This window comes from Taudactylus pleione, unplaced genomic scaffold (assembly GCF_031769625.1).
Source record: "Taudactylus pleione unplaced genomic scaffold, aTauple2 ptg003137l, whole genome shotgun sequence".
Taxonomy (NCBI): domain Eukaryota; kingdom Metazoa; phylum Chordata; class Amphibia; order Anura; family Myobatrachidae; genus Taudactylus; species Taudactylus pleione.
Genome location: NW_028287496.1, coordinates 1,177,064 through 1,193,599, shown reverse-complemented (window position 1 = coordinate 1,193,599; position 16,536 = coordinate 1,177,064). Strand labels below are relative to the sequence as shown.

Here is a 16,536-nt window from a genome sequence, read left to right as displayed (position 1 = left end):
TAGTGACCCCTTAGCTTATTGCTAATGCTGCAGTATTACAGGGTCACCCTGCAAATGTTACCATGGCTGGTGGACTGGAGCAAGAGGTACCTGGACTAGGGAGCTGGCCAAGAGGTGCAAAATGTTGCCATCATGGAAGGCCTCCCAACTAATGTAGCCCTAGGGAATGATCTTGGTGTTGGAATCGTTACTGCTTTTGCTAATGACATTACCCGGAGTCAAGCGGCCAGACTACAGTCATCATCGATCCCAACACAGCCCAGAGGAAAAAACTACAGTGGCTAGACCACCGCCAACCCGAGCATCAGCCAGCCCAGAGGAAATATATAGCGGCTAGATCATCCCATCTACCCAATATGCCTGTTACCCTTGCTATGCCCTCGTCCCCAAGCAACGCAGAAAGCTCCATTTCCTCCTCGCAACTGGGGCACCATGAGCCAAATTGTTGGGACATGCCCCACTGGTGTCCCGCATGGATAGGGGGGAGGTGTGGCCATGGACCCGGCACACGTGTGTAAAATGGTGGCTGTGGCATTGAAGGGGTTAATCCTCATGCCATGGCACCATCTGTAAATGGACCTATAGGCGCAGAACGCCAATTTCAAATGTTTTACCGGCGTTAGGCGCCATGTACTGTAAATGTATATTTAATACTGTATTTAACAGTGTTATACTTTTTTTTTTTTTTAAATTGCGTTCATTTATAAGGTTTCACAAACACAAAAACAAAATTAGCAAGATTACCAGGGGCATGACAGAGATGTATGTATGTATATATGTATGTGTATATATATGTATGTGTGTATACATACATACATACATACATACATACATATATATATACACAAACACGATGGAGACCCTCGTATTTTGACTAGTGTTTGATGTAAGCTCATCAGATTAACTGATTTTATTGAATAAATATTGTTCTTTTTTTATTGAGACTGAAGTGTTTTATTCATATAATAATAATAGTGGCATTTTGGCCTGTTTGGGTGTATTTTTGGTGGAAGGGTATTTTTCAGCAACATTACAAGGAATCATTGCTAACCCTGAAAACAGGAATTATGATCTCTACAAAATCATTTAAAGACCAACAAAGGACTCAAATAATCTACTCTCTGCGAAACGAAAGGGAGATTCATCCTTTGTGTCGACATCTAGGACTGATCATTGAAGTAGCTTCATTGCTACATTAATTGTTGATTTTTTAATTATTCAGTTTGTTATTTACACATTTTGTATTTTAATATATTTTATATTTTGTACATTAGAGTATGAATAGGGGTTACCCCATCAGCCGAAACCAAACCGGGTCACCCTGGATCTAAACTCTCCTATGTAAAGCTGTTATAAAAAACATGTAACACATTATCCTGGGTTCCCTGTGTATGGTTCGTGTAACACATTATCCCGGGTGCCCTGTGTATGGTTAGTGTAACACATTAGCCCCGGGTGCCCTGTGTATGGTTAGCGTAACACATTAGCCCCGGGTGCCCTGTGTATGGTTAGCGTAACACATTAGCCCCGGGTGCCCTGTGTATGGTTAGCGTAACACATTAGCCCCGGGTGCCCTGTGTATGGTTAGCGTAACACATTAGCCCCGGGTGCCCTGTGTATGGTTCGCGTAACACATTAGCCCCGGGTGCCCTGTGTATGGTTCGTGTAACACATTATCCCGGGTGCCCTATGTATGGTTAGTGTAACACATTAGCCTCGGGTGCCCTGTGTATGGTTAGCGTAACACATTAGCCCCGGGTGCCCTGTGTATGGTTAGCGTAACACATTAGCCCCGGGTGCCCTGTGTATGGTTAGCGTAACACATTAGCCCCGGGTGCCCTGTGTATGGTTAGCGTAACACATTAGCCCCGGGTGCCCTGTGTATGGTTAGCGTAACACATTAGCCCCGGGTGCCCTGTGTATGGTTAGCGTAACACATTAGCCCCGGGTGCCCTGTGTATGGTTAGCGTAACACATTAGCCCCGGGTGCCCTGTGTATGATTAGCGTAACACATTAGCCCCGGGTGCCCTGTGTATGGTTAGCGTAACACATTAGCCCCGGGTGCCCTGTGTATGGTTAGCGTAACACATTAGCCCCGGGTGCCCTGTGTATGGTTAGCGTAACACATTAGCCCGGGGTGCCCTGTGTATGGTTCGTGTAACACATTAGCCCAGGATGCCCTGTGTACGGTAGCCTGCCATGTTACACATTATCCACTGATGGATTGCTTTGCTGCTCAGTCTTTTACAGAGCGCTGTACCCGCTGGCATGAATTATTGGACCTGAGCAGGTTACTGGCATCTAAGGTAAGTGCTTGCTGAGCGCTTGTATTTGGGCTATGGGGGGTGGTAAGGAATGACGCAGTCGGTCACCCCTGGTGTAGAGAGGACATTACAGGGGGGTTACACTGGATAGCGGCCAGCTCTATCGTGGAAGAGTTGTTGGGCCTCGGGGTAATCGGTAGAATTGGCCGCGGTGTGCGCCGTAGATCATGTTACATTGTTGCCATGTTCTCTCTCAGGCCGAGATACAGAAATGCAAAGCTCTCGTGGAATCGCTGAAAGATGGCGAAGACGACGGAAAGGTACACCCTCATTCCCAGCGTCACTGGGGCGTATGTCATACCGTGGTGCCATCAGGTGTCCGGTGTTCCATAGCCCAGCATGCAATCCAGACAACAGATATGCCCCCTATGTGTGGCCAAAAGATAATGCACTGTGCAGCATTTATTTATTCTTATAGCGCACCCATATTCCGCTGCCCAGAGGAGCTCGCACTCTATATTCCCCATCACAACTATGGTTTTGGATTGTGGAAGGAAACAAGACCACCCAGGGGAAACCCAGACAGGAAGAACATACAAACTCCACACAGATAGGGAATCAAACCCGTGACCTCAGTTTTGTGAGGCATCAAAACATTATATGGTTACTTCATTCTATTTTACTATACATGTACAGTATATGGTACACCCAGCATAGAGAACAGAAGTGGCACTGTGCTGCTCATATACATACAGAATAAGGGAACAGATACTGAGAATTACACCCAGCATACAGAACAGGAGAAGTGACACTGTGCTGCTCATATACATACAGAATAAGGGAACAGATACTGAGAATTACACCCAGCATACAGAACAGGAGAAGTGGCACTGTGCTGCTCATATACATACAGAATAAGGGAACAGATACTGAGAATTACACCCAGCATACAGAACAGGAGAAGTGGCACTGTGCATCTGCCTATATATACAGAATAAGGGAACAGATACTGAGAATTGCACCCAGCATGAAGAGCGTTGTCCATACATACAGAATAGTAAGTGATTAGTATATAGATAATAAAAAGGACACACATTAGTAGCTGGAGAATAATCTGCTTCTGGTCACCTTTAGGGCGGTGTAGCAATAATCTGTGCTTTGTGTTTGTCCCACAGGCGGATGAGGCCTTGAAGATGTGTGAGGTGAGTGGCAGTCTGGGATCATGGGTCTCCCTCTCCCCCTCTCCCCCTTTCCCCCTCTTCCCCTCTTCCCCTCTCCCCCTCTCCCCCTCTCCCCCTCTCCCCCTCTCCCCCTCTCCCCCTCTCTCCCTCTCTCCCTCTCTCCCTCTCTCCCTCTCTCCCTCTCCCCCTCTCTCCCTCTCCCCCTCTCTCTCTCTCCCCCTCTCTCTCTCTCTCCCCCTCTCTCTCTCTCCCCCTCTCTCTCTCCCCCTTTCCCCCTCTTCCCCTCTCCCCCTTTCCCCCTTTCCCCCTCTTCCCCTCTTCCCCTCTCCCCCTCTCCCCCTCTCCCCCTCTCCCCCTCTCCCCCTCTCCCCCTCTCCCCCTCTCCCCCTCTCCCCCTCTCCCCCTCTCTCCCTCTCTCCCTCTCTCCCTCTCTCCCTCTCTCCCCCTCTCCCCCTCTCCCCCTCTCTCTCTCTCTCTCTCTCTCTCTCTTTCTCCCAAAATGTACAGTCTAGTATTAGGCGGAGTTCCCTCCCGACCCCATGGGGGAGTATGCAGCGAATGGTGGAAGAGAGGGAACCCCACCTCATACTATGTTATACTGTATATCTGTTCTGCTACCATATTACAGAGAGCACTCAGGACGTTTCTCCATACATTCCCTGGCACAATTCAGCAGAATGTAAAATGTGCAGATACGAGCTGTAGCTGTATGGTGGCTATCCAGTATGGTGGCTGTATGGTAGCTGTCCTGTATGGTGGCTGTCTGGTAGCTGTCCAGTATGGTGGCTGTCTGGTAGCTGTCCAGTATGGTGGCTGTCTGGTAGCTGTCCAGTATGGTGGTTGTCTGGTAGCTGTCCAGTATGGAGGCTGTCCAGTATGGAGGCTGTCCAGTATGGAGGCTGTCCAGTATGGAGGCTGTATGGTAGTTGTCCTGTATGGTGGCTGTATGGTAGTTGTCCTGTATGGTGGCTGTATGGTAGTTGTCCTGTATGGTGGCTGTATGGTAGTTGTCCTGTATGGTGGCTGTATGGTAGTTGTCCTGTATGGTGGCTGTATGGTAGTAGTACGGTATAGTAGCTGTCCAGTATGGTGGCTGTATAGTAGCTGTATGGTGGCTGTATAGTAGCTGTATGGTGGCTGTATAGTAGATGTATAGTGGCTGTATGGTAGCAGTACAGTATAGTGTCTGTATGATAGCTGTCCATTAGCTATATGGTAGCTGTATAGTAGCTGTCCAGTATAGTGGCTTTACAATAGCTTTTTGGTAGTTGTCCAGTATAGTGGCTGTATGGTAGGTATCCAGTATAGTGGCTGTATGGTAGCTATCCAGTAGAGTGGCTGTATGGTAGCTGTCCAGTAGAGTGGCTGTATGGTAGCTGTCCAGTAGAGTGGCTGTATGGTAGCTGTCCAGTAGAGTGGCTGTATGGTAGCTGTCCAGTAGAGTGGCTGTATGGTAGCTATACAGTAGCTATACAGTATAGTGGCTGTATGGTAGCTGTCCAGTAAAGTAGCGGTCTTGTAGCTGTCCATTATAGTAGCTGTATGGTAGCTGTGTCCAGTACAGTAGCTACTGTATATGGTAGTACAGTATAGTAGCTGTCCAGTAATGTGGCTGTACGGTAGCTGTATATTGGCTGTATAATGACAGTATATAAGGTCTGACATCCGTGATATTGCACATACATGTATAGTGGCTGTTTGGTAGATGTATGGTGGTTGTATAGTATATGTATAGTAGATGTATGGTGGCTGTATAGTAGATGCATGGTGGCTGTATAGTAGCTGCATGGTGGCTGTATAGTAGATGCATGGTGGCTGTATAGTAGCTGTATGGTGGCTGTATAGTAGATGTATAGATGTATGGTGGCTGTATAGTAGATGTATAGATGCATGGTAGATGTATGGTGGCTGCATAGTAGATGTATAGTGGCTGCATAATAGATGCATGGTGGCTGTGTAGTAGATGCATGGTGGCTGTGTAGTAGATGCATGGTGGCTGTGTAGTAGATGCATGGTGGCTGTGTAGTAGATGCATGGTGGTTGGGTAGTGACTGTATAGTAGCTGTATGGTGGCTGCATAGTAGCTGTATGGTGGCTGTATAGTAGATGTATGGTGGCTGCATAGTAGCTGTATGGTGGCTGTATAGTAGATGTATAGATGTATAGTAGATGTATGGTGGCTGCATAGTAGCTGTATGGTGGCTGTATAGTAGCTGTATGGTGGCTGCATAGTAGATGTATAGATGTATAGTAGATGTATGGTATAGTAGATGTGTGGTGGCTGCATAGTAGATGTATAGTAGCTGTATAATGACGGTGTATAAGGTCTGACATCTGTGATATTGCACATACATGTATAGTAGCTGTATGGTATAGTAGATGTATAGATGTATGGTGGATATATAGTAGCTGTATGGTGGCTGTATAGTAGCTGCATGGTGGCTGTATAGTAGATGTATAGATGTATGGTGGCTGCATAGTAGATGTATGGTGGCTGCGTAGTAGCTGTATAGTAGATGTATGGTGGCTGTATAGTAGATGTATAGATGTATGGTGACTGTATAGTAGATGTATAGATGCATAGTAGCTGTAAGGTTGGCTGTATGGTGGCTGTATAGTAGCTGTATAGTAGCTGCATGGTGGCTGTGTAGTAGATGCATGGTGGCTGTGTAGTAGATGCATGGTGGCTGTGTAGTAGATGTATAGATGCATAGTAGCTGTAAGGTTGGCTGTATAGTAGCTGTAAGGTTGGCTGTATAGTAGCTGTATGGTGGCTGTATAGTAGCTGTATAGTAGCTGCATGGTGGCTGTGTAGTAGATGCATGGTGGCTGTGTAGTAGATGCATGGTGGCTGTGTAGTAGATGTATAGATGCATAGTAGCTGTAAGGTTGGCTGTATAGTAGCTGTATGGTGGCTGTATAGTAGCTGTATAGTAGCTGCATGGTGGCTGTGTAGTAGATGCATGGTGGCTGTGTAGTTGATGCATGGTGGCTGTGTAGTAGCTGCATGGTGGCTGTGTAGTAGCTGTATGGTGGCTGTATAGTAGCTGTATGGTGGCTGTATAGTAGCTGTATGGTGGCTGTATAGTAGCTGTATCGTGGCTGTGTAGTAGATGCATGGTGGCTGTGTAGTAGATGCATGGTGGCTGTATAGTAGATGTATAGATGTATGGTGGCTGTATAGTAGCTGTATGGTGGCTGCATAGTTGCTGTATGGTGGCTGTATAGTAGATGTATAGATGTATGGTGGCTGCATAGTAGCTGTATAGTAGCTGTATAGTAGCTGCATGGTGGCTGTGTAGTAGATGCATGGTGGCTGTGTAGTAGCTGTATGGTGGCTGTGTAGTAGCTGTATGGTGGCTGTGTAGTAGCTGTATGGTGGCTGTATAGTAGCTGTATGGTGGCTGTATAGTAGCTGTATCGTGGCTGTGTAGTAGATGCATGGTGGCTGTGTAGTAGATGTATAGATGTATGGTGGCTGTATAGTAGCTGTATGGTGGCTGCATAGTTGCTGTATGGTGGCTGTATAGTAGATGTATAGATGTATGGTGGCTGCATAGTAGCTGTATAGTAGCTGCATGGTGGCTGTGTAGTAGATGCATGGTGGCTGTGTTGTAGATGCATGGTGGCTGTGTAGTAGCTGTATGGTGGCTGTATAGTAGCTGTATGGTGGCTGTATAGTAGCTGTATCGTGGCTGTGTAGTAGATGCATGGTGGCTGTATAGTAGATGTATAGATGTATGGTGGCTGCATAGTAGCTGCATGGTAGCTGCATGGTGGCTGCGTAGTAGCTGCATGGTGGCTGCATAGTAGCTGCATGGTGGCTGCGTAGTAGCTGCATGTGGCTGCGTAATAGCTGCATGGTGGCTGCGTAGTAGATGCATGGTGGCTGTGTAGTAGATGCATGGTGGCTGTGTTGTAGATGCATGGTGGCTGTGTTGTAGATGCATGGTGGCTGTGTAGTAGCTGTATGGTGGCTGTATAGTAGCTGTATGGTGGCTGTGTAGTAGCTGTATCGTGGCTGTGTAGTAGATGCATGGTGGCTGTGTAGTAGATGCATGGTGGCTGTATAGTAGATGTATAGATGTATGGTGGCTGTATAGTAGCTGTATGGTGGCTGCACAGTTGCTGTATGGTGGCTGTATAGTAGATGTATAGATGTATGGTGGCTGCACAGTAGCTGTATGGTGGCTGCATAGTAGCTGCATGGTGGCTGCGTAGTAGCTGCATGGTGGCTGCGTAGTAGCTGCATGGTGGCTGCGTAGTAGCTGCATGGTGGCTGCGTAGTAGCTGCATGGTGGCTGCGTAGTAGCTGCATGGTGGCTGCGTAGTAGCTGCATGGTGGCTGCGTAGTAGCTGCATGGTGGCTGCGTAGTAGATGCATGGTGGCTGTGTAGTAGATGCATGATGGCTGTATAGTAGATGTATAGATGTATGGTGGCTGTAAACTAGATTTATGGTGGCTGTAAACTAGATGTATGGTGGCTGTAAACTAGATGTATGGTGGCTGTATAGTTGCTGTTTGGTGGCTGTATAGTAGATGTATAGATGTATGGTGGCTGCATAGTAGCTGTATGGTGGCTGCATAGTAGCTGTATGGTGGCTGCGTAGTAGCTGCATGGTGGCTGCATAGTAGCTGCATGGTGGCTGCATAGTAGCTGCATGGTGGCTGCATAGTAGCTGCATGGTGGCTGCATAGTAGCTGCATGGTGGCTGCATAGTAGCTGCATGGTGGCTGCATAGTAGCTGCATGGTGGCTGTATAGTAGCTGCATGGTGGCTGTATAGTAGCTGCATGGTGGCTGTATAGTAGCTGCATGGTGGCTGTATAGTAGATGCATGGTGGCTGTATAGTAGATGCATGGTGGCTGTATAGTAGATGTATAGATGTATGGTGACTGTATAGTAGATGTATGGTGGCTGCATAGTAGCTGTATGGTGGCAGCATAGTAGATGTATAGATGTATAGTAGCTGTATGGTGGCTGTATAGTAGATGTATGGTGGCTGTATAGTAGATGTATGGTGGCTGCATAGTAGCTGTATGGTGGCTGCATAGTAGCTGTATGGTGGCTGCATAGTAGCTGTATGGTGGCTGTATAGTAGCTGTATGGTGGCTGTATAGTAGATGCATGGTGGCTGTATAGTAGCTGTATAGATGTATAGTAGCTGTATGGTGGCTGCGTAGTAGATGCATGGTGGCTGCGTAGTAGATGCATGGTGGCTGCGTAGTAGATGCATGGTGGCTGCGTAGTAGATGCGTGGTGGCTGCATAGTAGATGCATGGTGGCTGCATAGTGGCTGTATGGTGGCTGTATGGTGGCTGTATAGTAGCTGTATGGTGGCTGTGTAGTAGCTGCATGGTGGCTGCATGGTGGCTGTGTAATAGATGCATGGTGGCTGTGTAGTAGATGCATGGTGGCTGTATAGTAGATGTATAGATGTATGGTGGCTGTAAACTAGATGTATGGTGGCTGCATAGTTGCTGTATGGTGGCTGCATAGTAGATGTATAGATGTATGGTGGCTGCATAGTAGCTGTATGGTGGCTGCATAGTAGCTGTATGGTGGCTGTGTAGTAGCTGCATGGTCGCTGTATAGTAGATGCATGGTGGCTGTATAGTAGATGCATGGTGGGTGTATAGTAGATGTATGGTGGCTGTATAGTAGATGTATAGATGTATGGTGACTGTATAGTAGATGTATAGATGTATGGTGGCTGTATAGTAGCTGTATGGTGGCTGCATAGTTGCTGTATGGTGGCTGTATAGTAGATGTATAGATGTATGGTGGCTGCATAGTAGCTGTATGGTGGCTGCATGGTGGCTGCGTAGTAGCTGCATGGTGGCTGCGTAGTAGCTGCATGGTGGCTGCGTAGTAGCTGCATGGTGGCTGCGTAGTAGCTGCATGGTGGCTGCGTAGTAGCTGCATGGTGGCTGCGTAGTAGTTGCATGGTGGCTGCGTAGTAGATGCATGGTGGCTGTGTAGTAGATGCATGATGGCTGTATAGTAGATGTATGGTGGCTGTAAACTAGATGTATGGTGGCTGTAAACTAGATGTATGGTGGCTGTATAGTTGCTGTTTGGTGGCTGTATAGTAGATGTATAGATGTATGGTGGCTGCATAGTAGCTGTATGGTGGCTGCATAGTAGCTGTATAGTGGCTGCGTAGTAGCTGTATGGTGGCTGCGTAGTAGCTGTATGGTGGCTGCGTAGTAGCTGTATGGTGGCTGCGTAGTAGCTGTATGGTGGCTGCGTAGTAGCTGCATGGTGGCTGCGTAGTAGCTGCATGGTGGCTGCGTAGTAGCTGCATGGTGGCTGCGTAGTAGCTGCATGGTGGCTGTATAGTAGATGCATGGTGGCTGTATAGTAGATGCATGGTGGCTGTATAGTAGATGTATAGATGTATGGTGACTGTATAGTAGATGTATGGTGGCTGCATAGTAGCTGTATGGTGGCTGCATAGTAGATGTATAGTAGCTGTATGGTGGCTGTATAGTAGATGTATGGTGGCTGTATAGTAGATGTATGGTGGCTGCATAGTAGCTGTATGGTGGCTGTATAGTAGCTGTATGGTGGCTGTATAGTAGATGCATGGTGGCTGTATAGTAGCTGTATAGATGTATAGTAGCTGTATGGTGGCTGCGTAGTAGATGCATGGTGGCTGCGTAGTAGATGCGTGGTGGCTGCATAGTAGATGCATGGTGGCTGCATAGTAGATGCATAGTGGCTTTATAGTAGCTGTATGGTGGCTGTATAGTAGCTGTATGGTGGCTGTGTAGTAGCTGCATGGTGGCTGCATGGTGGCTGCATGGTGGCTGTGTAGTAGATGCATGGTGGCTGTGTAGTAGATGCATGGTGGCTGTATAGTAGATGTATAGATGTATGGTGGCTGTAAACTAGATGTATGGTGGCTGCATAGTTGCTGTATGGTGGCTGCATAGTAGATGTATAGATGTATGGTGGCTGCATTGTAGCTGTATGGTGGCTGCATTGTAGCTGTATGGTGGCTGCATTGTAGCTGTATGGTGGCTGTATAGTAGCTGTATGGTGGCTGTATAGTTGCTGTTTGGTGGCTGTATAGTAGATGTATAGATGTATGGTGGCTGCATAGTAGCTGTATGGTGGCTGCATAGTAGCTGTATGGTGGCTGTGTAGTAGCTGCATGGTGGCTGCATAGTAGCTGCATGGTGGCTGCATAGTAGCTGCATGGTGGCTGCATAGTAGCTGCATGGTGGCTGTATAGTAGCTGTATCGTGGCTGTGTAGTAGATGCATGGTGGCTGTGTAGTAGATGCATGGTGGCTGTATAGTAGATGTATAGATGTATGGTGGCTGTATGGTGGCTGCATAGTTGCTGTATGGTGGCTGTATAGTAGATGTATAGATGTATGGTGGCTGCATAGTAGCTGTATAGTAGCTGCATGGTGGCTGTGTAGTAGATGCATGGTGGCTGTGTTGTAGATGCATGGTGGCTGTGTAGTAGCTGTATGGTGGCTGTATAGTAGCTGTATGGTGGCTGTATAGTAGCTGTATCGTGGCTGTGTAGTAGATGCATGGTGGCTGTGTAGTAGATGCATGGTGGCTGTATAGTAGATGTATAGATGTATGGTGGCTGCATAGTGGCTGCATGGTAGCTGCATGGTGGCTGCGTAGTAGCTGCATGGTGGCTGCATAGTAGCTGCATGGTGGCTGCGTAGTAGCTGCATGGTGGCTGCGTAGTAGCTGCATGGTGGCTGCGTAATAGCTGCATGGTGGCTGCGTAATAGCTGCATGGTGGCTGCGTAGTAGATGCATGGTGGCTGTGTAGTTGATGCATGGTGGCTGTGTAGTTGATGCATGGTGGCTGTGTTGTAATTGCATGGTGGCTGCGTAGTAGCTGCATGGTGGCTGCATAGTAGCTGCATGGTGGCTGCGTAGTAGCTGCATGGTGGCTGCGTAGTAGCTGCATGGTGGCTGCGTAGTAGCTGCATGGTGGCTGCGTAATAGCTGCATGGTGGCTGCGTAGTAGATGCATGGTGGCTGTGTAGTAGATGCATGGTGGCTGTGTAGTAGATGCATGGTGGCTGTGTAGTTGATGCATGGTGGCTGTGTTGTAGATGCATGGTGGCTGTGTAGTAGCTGTATGGTGGCTGTATAGTAGCTGTATGGTGGCTGTGTAGTAGCTGTATCGTGGCTGTGTAGTAGATGCATGGTGGCTGTGTAGTAGATGCATGGTGGCTGTATAGTAGATGTATAGATGTATGGTGGCTGTATAGTAGCTGTATGGTGGCTGCACAGTTGCTGTATGGTGGCTGTATAGTAGATGTATAGATGTATGGTGGCTGCACAGTAGCTGCATGGTGGCTGCACAGTAGCTGTATGGTGGCTGCACAGTAGCTGCATGGTGGCTGCACAGTAGCTGCATGGTGGCTGCGTAGTAGCTGCATGGTGGCTGCGTAGTAGCTGCATGGTGGCTGCGTAGTAGCTGCATGGTGGCTGCGTAGTAGCTGCATGGTGGCTGCGTAGTAGCTGCATGGTGGCTGCGTAGTAGCTGCATGGTGGCTGCGTAGTAGCTGCATGGTGGCTGCGTAGTAGCTGCATGGTGGCTGCGTAGTAGCTGCATGGTGGCTGCGTAGTAGCTGCATGGTGGCTGCGTAGTAGATGCATGGTGGCTGTGTAGTAGATGCATGATGGCTGTATAGTAGATGTATAGATGTATGGTGGCTGTAAACTAGATTTATGGTGGCTGTAAACTAGATGTATGGTGGCTGTAAACTAGATGTATGGTGGCTGTATAGTTGCTGTTTGGTGGCTGTATAGTAGATGTATAGATGTATGGTGGCTGCATAGTAGCTGTATGGTGGCTGCATAGTAGCTGTATGGTGGCTGTGTAGTAGCTGCATGGTGGCTGCATAGTAGCTGCATGGTGGCTGCATAGTAGCTGCATGGTGGCTGCATAGTAGCTGCATGGTGGCTGCATAGTAGCTGCATGGTGGCTGCATAGTAGCTGCATGGTGGCTGCATAGTAGCTGCATGGTGGCTGCATAGTAGCTGCATGGTGGCTGCATAGTAGCTGCATGGTGGCTGCATAGTAGCTGCATGGTGGCTGCATAGTAGCTGCATGGTGGCTGTATAGTAGCTGCATGGTGGCTGTATAGTAGATGTATAGATGTATGGTGACTGTATAGTAGATGTATGGTGGCTGCATAGTAGCTGTATGGTGGCAGCATAGTAGATGTATAGATGTATAGTAGCTGTATGGTGGCTGTATAGTAGATGTATGGTGGCTGTATAGTAGATGTATGGTGGCTGTATAGTAGATGTATGGTGGCTGTATAGTAGATGTATGGTGGCTGTATAGTAGATCTATGGTGGCTGCATAGTAGCTGTATGGTGGCTGCATAGTAGCTGTATGGTGGCTGCATAGTAGCTGTATGGTGGCTGTATGGTGGCTGTATGGTAGCTGTATGGTGGCTGCGTAGTAGATGCGTGGTGGCTGCATAGTAGATGCATGGTGGCTGCATAGTGGCTGTATGGTGGCTGTATGGTGGCTGTATAGTAGCTGTATGGTGGCTGTGTAGTAGCTGCATGGTGGCTGCATGGTGGCTGTGTAATAGATGCATGGTGGCTGTGTAGTAGATGCATGGTGGCTGTATAGTAGATGTATAGATGTATGGTGGCTGTAAACTAGATGTATGGTGGCTGCATAGTTGCTGTATGGTGGCTGCATAGTAGATGTATAGATGTATGGTGGCTGCATAGTAGCTGTATGGTGGCTGCATAGTAGCTGTATGGTGGCTGTGTAGTAGCTGCATGGTCGCTGTATAGTAGATGCATGGTCGCTGTATAGTAGATGCATGGTGGCTGTATAGTAGATGCATGGTGGGTGTATAGTAGATGTATGGTGGCTGTATAGTAGATGTATAGATGTATGGTGACTGTATAGTAGATGTATAGATGTATGGTGGCTGTATAGTAGCTGTATGGTGGCTGCATAGTTGCTGTATGGTGGCTGTATAGTAGATGTATAGATGTATGGTGGCTGCATAGTAGCTGTATGGTGGCTGCATAGTAGCTGCATGGTGGCTGCGTAGTAGCTGCATGGTGGCTGCGTAGTAGCTGCATGGTGGCTGCGTAGTAGCTGCATGGTGGCTGCGTAGTAGCTGCATGGTGGCTGCGTAGTAGCTGCATGGTGGCTGCGTAGTAGTTGCATGGTGGCTGCGTAGTAGATGCATGGTGGCTGTGTAGTAGATGCATGATGGCTGTATAGTAGATGTATGGTGGCTGTAAACTAGATGTATGGTGGCTGTAAACTAGATGTATGGTGGCTGTATAGTTGCTGTTTGGTGGCTGTATAGTAGATGTATAGATGTATGGTGGCTGCATAGTAGCTGTATGGTGGCTGCATAGTAGCTGTATGGTGGCTGCGTAGTAGCTGTATGGTGGCTGCGTAGTAGCTGTATGGTGGCTGCGTAGTAGCTGTATGGTGGCTGCGTAGTAGCTGCATGGTGGCTGCGTAGTAGCTGCATGGTGGCTGCGTAGTAGCTGCATGGTGGCTGTATAGTAGATGCATGGTGGCTGTATAGTAGATGCATGGTGGCTGTATAGTAGATGTATAGATGTATGGTGACTGTATAGTAGATGTATGGTGGCTGCATAGTAGCTGTATGGTGGCTGCATAGTAGATGTATGGTGGCTGTATAGTAGATGTATGGTGGCTGTATAGTAGATGTATGGTGGCTGCATAGTAGCTGTATGGTGGCTGCATAGTAGCTGTATGGTGGCTGTATAGTAGCTGTATGGTGGCTGTATAGTAGATGCATGGTGGCTGTATAGTAGCTGTATAGATGTATAGTAGCTGTATGGTGGCTGCGTAGTAGATGCATGGTGGCTGCGTAGTAGATGCGTGGTGGCTGCATAGTAGATGCATGGTGGCTGCATAGTAGATGCATAGTGGCTTTATAGTAGCTGTATGGTGGCTGTATAGTAGCTGTATGGTGGCTGTGTAGTAGCTGCATGGTGGCTGCATGGTGGCTGCATGGTGGCTGTGTAGTAGATGCATGGTGGCTGTGTAGTAGATGCATGGTGGCTGTATAGTAGATGTATAGATGTATGGTGGCTGTAAACTAGATGTATGGTGGCTGCATAGTTGCTGTATGGTGGCTGCATAGTAGATGTATAGATGTATGGTGGCTGCATTGTAGCTGTATGGTGGCTGCATTGTAGCTGTATGGTGGCTGCATAGTAGCTGTATGGTGGCTGTGTAGTAGCTGCATGGTGGCTGTATAGTAGATGCATGGTGGCTGTATAGTAGATGCATGGTGGCTGTATAGTAGATGTATGGTGGCTGTATAGTAGATGCATGGTGGGTGTATAGTAGATGCATGGTGGCTGCATAGTAGATGCATGGTGGCTGCATGGTGGCTGTATAGATGTATGGTGGCTGTATAGTAGCTGTATGGTGGCTGTATAGTAGCTGTATGGTGGCTGCTTAGTTGCTGTATGGTGACTGTATGGTGGCTGTATAGTAGATGTATAGATGTATGGTGGCTGTATAGTAGATGTATGGTGGCTGTATAGTAGCTGTATGGTGACTGCATAGTAGATGCATGGTGGCTGCATGGTGGCTGTGTAGTAGATGCATGGTGGCTGTGTAGTAGATGCATGGTGGCTGTATAGTAGATGTATAGATGTATGGTGGCTGTTAACTAGATGTATGGTGGCTGCATAGTTGCTGTATGGTGGCTGCATAGTAGATGTATAGATGTATAGTAGCTGTATGGTGGCTGTATAGTAGATGTATGGTGGCTGTATGGTGGCTGTATAATAGATGTACGGTGGCTGTATAGTAGATGTATGGTGGCTGCATAGTAGCTGTATGGTGGCTGTATAGTAGCTGTATGGTGGCTGTATAGTAGATGCATGGTGGCTGTATAGTAGCTGTATAGATGTATAGTAGCTGTATGGTGGCTGCGTAGTAGATGCATGGTGGCTGCGTAGTAGATGCATGGTGGCTGCGTAGTAGATGCATGGTGGCTGCATAGTAGATGCATAGTGGCTTTATAGTAGCTGTATGGTGGCTGTATAGTAGCTGTATGGTGGCTGTATAGTAGCTGTATGGTGGCTGTGTAGTAGCTGCATGGTGGCTGCATGGTGGCTGTGTAGTAGATGCATGGTGGCTGTGTAGTAGATGCATGGTGGCTGTATAGTAGATGTATAGATGTATGGTGGCTGTTAACTAGATGTATGGTGGCTGCATAGTTGCTGTATGGTGGCTGCATAGTAGATGTATAGATGTATGGTGGCTGCATAGTAGCTGTATGGTGGCTGCATAGTAGCTGCATGGTGGCTGCGTAGTAGCTGCATGGTGGCTGTATAGTAGATGTATGGTGGCTGTATAGTAGATGCATGGTGGCTGCATAGTAGATGTATAGATGTATGGTGGCTGCATAGTAGATGCTTAGTGGCTGTATAGTAGCTGTATGGTGGCTGTATAGTAGCTGTATGGTGGCTGTGTAGTAGATGCATGGTGGCTGTGTAGTAGATGCATGGTGGCTGTATAGTAGATGTATAGATGTTTGGTGGCTGTAAACTAGATGTATGGTGGCTGCATAGTTGCTGTATGGTGGCTGCATAGTAGATGTATAGATGTATGGTGGCTGCATAGTAGCTGTATAGTGGCTGCATAGTAGCTGTATGGTGGCTGCATAGTAGCTGTATGGTGGCTGCGTAGTAGCTGCATGGTGGCTGTGTAGTAGATGCATGGTGGCTGCGTAGTAGATGCATGGTGGCTGCGTAGTAGCTGCATGGTGGCTGCGTAGTAGCTGCATGGTGGCTGCGTAGTAGATGCATGGTGGCTGTATAGTAGATGCATGGTGGCTGTATAGTAGATGCATGGTGGCTGTATAGTAGATGCATGGTGGCTTTATAGTAGATGCATGGTTGCTGTATAGTGGCTGTATAGATGTATGGTGGCTGCATAGTAGCTGTATGGTGGCTGCATAGTAGATGTATGGTGGCTGTATAGTAGATGCATGGTGGCTGTATAGTAGATGTATAGATGTATGGTGACTGTATAGTAGATGCATGGTGGCTGTATAGTAGATGTATAGA

General features: G+C 47.6%; 1 protein-coding gene across 1 annotated transcript in view; it reads left to right on the top strand.

The window, feature by feature from the left end:
- The window catches only part of SFXN4 (sideroflexin 4), a 92,863-nt gene that overhangs the window by 23,000 nt on the left and 53,327 nt on the right, over positions 1-16,536 (top strand). Inside the window, exons 2-4 of the mRNA XM_088466457.1 lie at positions 2,242-2,307; positions 2,523-2,585; positions 3,441-3,467. Coding sequence (XP_088322583.1) covers positions 2,242-2,307; positions 2,523-2,585; positions 3,441-3,467 — 156 coding nt within the window. The remainder of the gene's footprint in view (positions 1-2,241; positions 2,308-2,522; positions 2,586-3,440; positions 3,468-16,536) is intronic.